At 42.9% G+C, this 8,838-nt stretch overlaps 1 protein-coding gene across 1 annotated transcript in view; it reads right to left on the reverse strand.

Moving 5' to 3' along the window:
• Positions 1 to 8,795, reverse strand: part of PRDX5 (peroxiredoxin 5) — a 42,204-nt gene extending 33,409 nt beyond the window's left edge. The window contains exon 1 of the mRNA XM_073605345.1: positions 8,604 to 8,795. Coding sequence (XP_073461446.1) covers positions 8,604 to 8,696 — 93 coding nt within the window. The 5' untranslated portion in view covers positions 8,697 to 8,795. The remainder of the gene's footprint in view (positions 1 to 8,603) is intronic.
• Positions 8,796 to 8,838: the final 43 nt, after the last annotated feature.

Consider the following 8,838-nt stretch of genomic DNA (forward strand, 5'->3'; position numbering starts at 1 on the left):
TTCATCAATTCTAGTCAGAGCTTACACGGGGCTAAGGACTCTTTTCCCACCCATATGTGATGGCCATGCACCAGTGCTGTCACGAGGGGAGGAGAAGCAAGCCTCATATTTCCCACACCCAGAAGAAACAGGTATTTTTCTTTGTACTGGACACTGAACAGATCAATTGCGGAGTGAAGGGACCGTGTGCAGGAAGGTGGTTTAAAAGTGAGCAGGCTGCTTTAGGCCCAAATAGTAATAGAAAAAAAATGTAGCAGCGCTGAACACAAATAAATTATTGATTGATAAATCAATGATGAGATAACAAAAATTAATAAATTAACAAAACACAATCCTAGTATTATGAAAAATCAGAATTGAAAATGTCCTTAATAGCAAATAAGACGTGCTCAAAGTCCATAACCAAGTATAGATATAAATAAATTGAGTGAAGAAATTGAATAAATCATCCACCAAAACCAAAAGTGAAGCACCACACAGAATGCGCGTTTACCACAAGGCAAGCTATATGAGCCCGCAGCCTATTACCCGGCTAGGGCCTTTATCCAAGGATAGAAGAAACCATTGCCAGCAGGATCATAGAGAAGTATTAAACACTCAGCCCGGAACCCCCGATTCCCAGGTCCAGGTATGGCGTTAACGCCAGATACCGTCCAGTTGTTCCCCAAAATAGAAAAACTCACCATAGCATAATACTGGCGGATCACCGTTTATTAAAAAGTAGAATAACACTTACAATTTGGAAGATTAAAAACACACATAGCAGCCGGCCGGCTAATACGAACGCCCGTCCACTCGGACTCACACGCGATGACGTTAGCACGTCAGCTCCTCCCAACGCACGTTTCGTCATATAATGACGTCGTCTGGGGCACATGGGGCAATTTTCTCCATGCCCCATGCAGGGCCATCTTTCACTACTGACATGGGGATGCATATGTACTGCGTGCATCCCCATACCAACATCCCATTTTAGTCTATCAGGAAACGCAGCTGTACAGACAAAACCAATGTGTCCTTATATGACATGCAGGTGCAAGTTCCCAAACTCACCCTGTGTGTGCTTGGGGAGCCATGCCCCCACATATATAGGGACACAGTGGCTGTGTCTGTGCAGCTGCATGTCCTAATAGACTAAAATGTGATGCCAGCACAGGGGATACACGCAGTACCTGTGCATCCCTGTGCCAGTAAACGTCAGCCCTGCATGTGGCACGGAGCAAATCACTCCATGTGTATGGGGCCTTGCAATGCAAAGTGAGTGTTTATGCAAAGGGCATCTATCAACCCTCCTTCCAATTACACCCAGCCACCTTTCCTGGGCTCCTTGATAACTCATTCTTCTGCGGCCAAGAATGCACAGCACTTCCATGTATGATGGGGGGGGGGGGGGAGCATGTGACCTTCCCCTTTGTGACAGTACAAAGGTCTAACAGCCAGTCACTAGTCCCAAGCTCTGTCACATGACCAGGGGAGTGACATCACTGATCTCCCAGGTTGCTGACACCCAATTTAACTGCCTGCAGGAGCAAGTAAGATGAGTATATGGGGGTTAGAGGGGAGAAATACCCGTTGCACTTTACCCTGCATGGACAAAAGTGTCTCTAAGTAGAAATAAACTGCTGGGCTTTATGTTTTAAATGTCCCCTTTTAGCTGCAGAGATTTAGCAACTCCCGGCACCTTAAAAGTGATGGCAACAGGCACAGACCATAATATCAGGGTAGGATGGCAGCGCAGCAGATTGGAATTGCTCTATCACATACTATACCATGGCGTATCTTCAATTTTTTTGTAACTATAGCAAAGTTGTTTAGACTGCCATTTGATCTGCAAGGACAGGAATTCAAATTTAGGCTGTGGTTTTATCACATTTCCAGGTAATTTACCTTCTGATGTAGAGAAAGTGGGATTAAATGTTGCTGAAACATGTCACAATTAGCTACAATTAAAGCCAGGTGTGGCCGAAACACGTAAGTGGTAGGAGTTTTTGTGTTCTATGTGACTTTGAAATAAATGATAGTCCAGAACATGTCCCGACATCTTCCTTTGGTTGTGGTAATGGACTTTGAGAGAAGGGTTGCCCTGGCAATACTCAACCCGGATGGTACCCCCAAATTGGTAGCTGGGTAAGCATCGTTCTGGAATCATTATTGAAGCGGAACCTCTAAAAATGAATTGTGGGACATGTGCTGCCACAACTTCTGTACCGGGGAATGGTGTTCATACCCTGTGCGTTAGCCACCAGGAAGAATAATCCTGTATGTAGGCAGTTGTGAAGACTGCCCCACCCAACCTCAAATAAATAATCAGGCAGTTGTGCAGACAGCCCCACCCAACCTCAAACAAATAATCAGGCAGTTGTGAAGACTGCCCCACCCAACCTCAAATAAATAATCAGGCAGTTGTGCAGACAGCCCCACCCAACCTCAAATAAATAATCAGGCAGTTGTGCAGACAGCCCCACCCAACCTCAAATAAATAATCAGGCAGTTGTGCAGACAGCCCCACCCAACCTCAAATAAATAATCAGGCAGTTGTGCAGACAGCCCCACCCAACCTCAAATAATCAGGCAGTTGTGCAGACAGCCCCACCCAACCTCAAATAAATAATCAGGCAGTTGTGCAGACAGCCCCACCCAACTTCAAATAATCAGGCAGTTGTGCAGACAGCCCCACCCAACTTCAAATAATCAGGCAGTTGTGCAGACAGCCCCACCCAACTTCAAATAATCAGGCAGTTGTGTGGACAACCCCACCTAACTTCCAATCTCCAGGCAGCAGATTACCAGCAGGCAGATAACCAAAACTGCCTCACTGCTTGCAGGCACCATAAGTGTGGCCCTTCACTACTAGTACAAAACTTTTAAGACAATATTTGATCTGTAATAGTTAGGAATGCACCGATACTATTTTTTCACAATGAGTACAAGTATCGATACTTTTTTTTAGTACTCGCCGATACCAACTGCAACTGTTTTGTTTTAACTTCAGCTGTCAGCAATGGTACAAAGCATTGAAAAGTTATTTATGAATGAAATTATATAATTTTTTTTTATTTAGCGCTTTTTCAATGTGAAATGTGTAAGTGAGATAGATAGATATTAACAAAAAAAAAAAAAAAAAGTGTTTTTCACGTCTATTTTATATATGAAATAAAAAATTAAAAAAGGAGGACAATAATTAAATGGAGAAGAATAGGGAGTTAATTAAGGCTGATTAGAGTAAATTAAGGGTTATTAAGGGGTTAAACAGAGGAACATTTGTTCATCCCTTTGATCTGCAGATGAAGAAACCGAAATATACAAAAAGAAACAATGTTTATTTTTATTTTAGCGTTTCAGGGCTGAGCAATGTTGATAATAAACATTGCCGGCTCCAATTACTGGACTTTAAGGCCCCTTTCACACTGGGGCGAGGGCAGCGTCGGCGGTAAAGCACCGCTATTGTAAGTGGTGCTTTACAGTCGGTATTTGGCCGCTAGCGGGGCGGTTTTACCCCCCGCTAGCGGCTGAGAAAGGGTTAAAAACCACCAGAGGCGCTTTACCGGCGGTATAGCCGTGCTGTCCCATTGATTTCAATGGGCAGGAGCAGTGTATACTCCGCTCCTTCACCTCTCCGAAGATGCTGCTAGCAGGACTTTTTTTCCCGTCCTGCTAGCGCACCGCTCCAGTGTGAAAGCCCTTGAGACAGCAGCGGCTGTTTCAGGTTGGTTTGCAGGCGCTATTAGCGCAATAGTGCCTGCAAACTGCCCCAGTGGTAAAGGGCCCTAACACTGGGGAGACCCACTGACAGCTCAAAGAGCCGAGCCTGAAAGTATAGGTTTTAGGTATCGGTGAATTTGCACGAGTACCGATACTTGTGCAAATACTCGTACTAGTATCAGTGCAACCTTAGTAATAGTAAATATTTGGTAGAACATTCCTAAATAAAAAAAAAAAAAAAAAAAAAAAAAAAATTTCAAAAGTAGTCATCTTTGGCAAAAAAAAATAAAAAAATATTCACCATGAATGAATGAGCGTTGGGACAATGACGCCAGTCAGAAGATCACCCCAAAACACTTACCAGCCATTTTTGTCTAGATATGCCTCAACAGTGATTTCATGGCATTTCTCATGGTAGGTATCCTGATGGTGACAACAGTGGAACACGCCTGTACAATGAGTGTCAGCAACACGTCTTAGTTTCCACTGGGCATGCATGTGAGAGGACAACACAAGACAGTAACTGAGATGGGCAGAGAGTTGTCACTACAAAACTATCTCTGTAAAGACAGCGAATACCACAGAACCCGGACCTTGTACATTTTTAAAGGTTCAACTGACGGCATGAACGATGCCCCCCTCATGTATGTGCAGTGTGCTCTCCCTCCTCTCCCAGCAGCACTGAGCTCAGCCACCGTGGCAATGGGAAAAGAGCGAGAACGCTCGCTCAGGAGATGCTGGGAGCGTGCCCAACATACCAGGAGTCCCAAATCACAGGAGGGATGGCATAGTTCCAGTGGCATAGCGTGGGGGGCATCTCTCCCTCTCTCTCTAGTGAACTTAGTCTTTAAAGTGGTTGTAAACCCATTACAACCACTTTAACCTACAGGTAAGCCTAGATTAAGGATTACCTGTAGGTGCAAGAAATATCTCCCAAACCGAAAAGGTTTAGGAGATATTTGCAGAAGTAGCGGCACTGATGTCTACGGCACATGTGCTGTAGACATCGGGCACAGGCGCACCGAGCGTGCCATTTCAAACAGCGATCCTGCCGTTAGTGGCAGCACCAGTCACTCCGGGATAGATGGCGGCGTCGGAGGAGGTGAACAAGGGCTGATGTGGGGGCTTTGATCTCAGGTAAGTAATTCATAATGAGCTAGTATGCTATGCTATGCATACTAGCTCATTATGCCTTTGTCTTGCAGGGTGTATTTTTTTTCCCAGAGGCTTTACTTCCTCTTTAAAAGTACAGGTAATATTAAATCAAAAATGTTGCAGCTTACCAATTATTAGATTAGGGCTGAAACAACTAATCGATTATGAAATGAATTGATTACCATTTTCATAAAATCGATTAATCGTCCAGTAGCATAATGGGGTAAAAAACAAAAAAAAATAGCATATAATCGTTACTGTAAATATTACTTTCACAGTTCTACAGTAAAAAAAAAAAATGAACCCCTTACAGTAGTGATTATCTGCTTTTTTTTTGTACTTTAACCCCTTCCCGCCGAGCGTACGCAGATGTGCGTACTCGGCTTTCCAGGGTTATACCGGGATGATGTCTGCAGCTGCAGGCATCATCCCAAGTACCATGTTGTAGAGCGAGCGATTGGCTTTCCAGATATAACAACCGATGTGGCTAAAAGCCGCTCGGCTGTTATACCGGGGGGGGCGGGAGGGGACGTCCTCCCCCCTCCCGCGGCTCTTCCGGGCCTCCCGATCCACCGGGAGGCCCAATCAATGATCCGCCGCCTCCAGCGGCTGCTGACAGTCTGGAACGAAGCCGTGCATGGCTTCATTCCAGCCTTCTAATTGTAAAACACGGAAGCGACGTCATGACGTCACTTCCCGTTTACTCGGCTGCCAATGGCGCCGGTTTTAAAAAAATATACAGTGTTCAGAATCGCCGTTTTAGGCGATCTGAATACTGTGAAGTGCAAAGGAGGGATCGGGGGTCTTTTAGACCCCCGATCCCTCCATAAAAAGAGTACCTGTCACCACCTATTACTGTCACAAGGGATGTTTACATTCCTTGTGACAGCAATAAAAGTGATCAAAATTTTTTTTTTTTTTAAAACACAATTTCTAAAAATAAATAAGAAAAAAAAAAAAAAAAAAAAATTAAAAAGCGCCCCCGTCCCCGCGAGCTCGCACAGCAAAGAAAACGCATACGGAAGTCGCACCCGCAAATGTAAACGGTGTTCAAATCACACATGTGAGATATCGCCGCGATCGTCAGAGCGAGAGCAAAAATTCTAGACCTAGACCTCCTCTGTAACTCTAACCTGGTAACCGTAAAAAAAAATTTAAAGCGTCGCCTATGGAGATTTTTTGGTTCTGTAGTTTGTCGCCATTCCACGAGTGCGTGCAATTATAAAGCGTGACATGTTTGGTATCTATTTACTCGGCGTAACATCATCTTTCACATTATACAAAAAAATTGGGGTAACTTTACTGTTTGTTTTTTTTTAAATTCATGAAAGTGTCCCTTTTCCCAAAAATTTGCGTTTAAAACACAGCTGCACAAATACCGTGTGATAAAAAATATTGCAACAATCGCCATTTTTTTCCCTCTAGATTTTCTGCTAAAAAAAATATATATATAATGTTTGGGGGCTCCAAGTAATTTTCTAGCAAAAAATACGTATTTTAACTTGTAAACACCAAATGTCAAAAATAGGCTTAGTCATGAAAGGGATAAAGGGATAATTTTAGTTATTTAACCCCATTATATTACTAAACGTCTTAGACCTGGTTCACTCCTATGTGTTTTTTGCAGAATTGTACTACAGTTTATTTACATGGTTTCCTATGGGACACATTTACATCTATACTTTTTTCAGCCGCTGCATATTTGGAAACGGTCAGGGACTTTTTTTTTTTTTTAAAAGCAAAAACGATGCTTTTTGGTTCAATATACTTCAAAAGGAGAAGCTGCAGAAAAGCATGTAATGTGTTTTGCAGCAATTTGTGTTTTTTAACCTGCCCAACAAAATGGCCAAAAAAATAAAAATATTAATGCAAAAATGTAAATCGCAGCAAAATCACGTGCGCAAAAATCAAGACGCACAGCAAAAACAGATCAAAAGCAGACTGCATAGGTGTGTACCGATCTTTGTACATTCACTGAATGAAAGAATGTTGTTTGAAATTTTCACTTGTTTTTAAAATAAATGTAATTTCTGAATGAAATCCACATACATTGTCTGGAAATTCCTTTCACCAAGAAGTTTTCTAATACTTCCAAAGGTTCCCATCACTGTGGTTGAAATTGAAGGTCGATTTGACCCCACTAACGATTAGAAATAAATAAATAGAACAAATGTTCTTAAAATGACTTTTTTTTTTCTTTTGAAGGAAGACTTTATAAAAAATAATATTTGATCTGAGTCTGATGACATTTACCAGATTCACCCTTTAAGAGTATATAGAGTATATCTCTTCTGTCTGTTATTCTCAGAGTGGATTAGAGATTTTGCTCTCTAACCATATAGTTGGTTATTTATATTTACCACTACATAGAGATGTTTAAAAATAAATTGCCTTTTTTTTTTTTTTTTAAGGTTATTAACCGAAAAAACAATAATCGTCCAACTAATCGATTATGAAAATAATCGTTAGTTGCAGCTCTACATTAGACAGGGGCTGCATTAATTTTCTCTTTTAGGTTTTTTTTCCCCCCAGAAGATCTGTCCAGTAACACCTCCTGTATTATGGATGAGGGAGCACAGGGGGCACCTTTGGATAGCAGCAGTCAGTCTGGGGGGGGGGGGGTTGTAGCAGATTTAAATACACTAACAAATTGAAACTGAACTCCCACTTTATAAATCAGTTACAGCAAACAGCTGTCTTCCTTTTGAGATAAAGGTTTTACATAAATAAAAAGTTTGTGTCTCACCCCTCTAACTGCTACATCTGTAGGGCAAATTGTCCTGTTGAAAAAAACAACAGACTTACTGGCCAGATCACCAGATTAAAGGGAATACAAAGGAAAACGAATGCAGCCACCACATCTAAGAATTGGTAAACTGCAGTATAATAAAATGTTTGCTTTGGGGTTTAAACCACTTAGAAATACAAATCAAAATGAGTAGAAATGCAGGGAGGACATTGTAATAACTCAATCAGCCTTCAGTAAACAGGAATGATAATGTTGTCATGACATTACAAAGTATTCCCTCCAATATGTATGGATCACCAATCATGAAATCTGATGACACGTACAGGAAGAAGACAAAATACACAGCGTTGTCACCCCATGACAGGAAGAAGACACAATACACAGCGTTGTCACCCCATGACAGGAAGAAGACACAATACACAGCGTTGTCACCCCATGACAGGAGGAAGACAAAATACACAGCGTTGTCACCCCATGACAGGAGGAAGACAAAATACACAGCGTTGTCACCCCATGACAGGAAGAAGACAAAATACACAGCGTTGTCACCCCATGACAGGAGGAAGACAAAATACACAGCGTTGTCACCCCATGACAGGAGGAAGACAAAATACACAGCGTTGTCACCCCATGACAGGAAGAAGACAAAATACACAGCGTTGTCACGCCATGACAGGAAGAAGACAAAATACACAGCGTTGTCACGCCATGACAGGAAGAAGACACAATACACAGCGTTGTCACCCCATGACAGGAAGGGTCTGATGCAGGTATGTTTATATTAATACAAATGTGGGATTTAAAACCCTCATCTAAGGACATGACATGGTAGAGATCACCTGTCCCTGTATATATAGGGATCCTCCATCTCTCTCTCTCCTGATTTGGTAAAGTACAGAGGACACCTGGCGTCTCCTGGCACCGCACACAGGGCGGGCTCTGTCCAGCACACTCCATGTGTCACATGAGTCCCTCGGCCACAACACGACATGTTTACCTTGATAGACATGGCTCTGCTCCAGACTCCGCTCCTCGCAGCTATACGAAGTGGTGACAAGAGGAGGAAAGATACGGGTAACCTAAAAGCCATGACAACTGAGGCGGGGCTTCATGTGGGCCGTCCAATAGACACGCCCCCACAGTGGCTTGCGCTGATTGACATGCGCTCTTGCCCTGTCCCGGGGGCAACCACAGGCGCATGCGCATCCGAAGCAAAGCGCTAGCATAGTCCA

Source organism: Aquarana catesbeiana, linkage group LG11 (assembly GCF_042186555.1).
Source record: "Aquarana catesbeiana isolate 2022-GZ linkage group LG11, ASM4218655v1, whole genome shotgun sequence".
Classification (NCBI taxonomy): domain Eukaryota; kingdom Metazoa; phylum Chordata; class Amphibia; order Anura; family Ranidae; genus Aquarana; species Aquarana catesbeiana.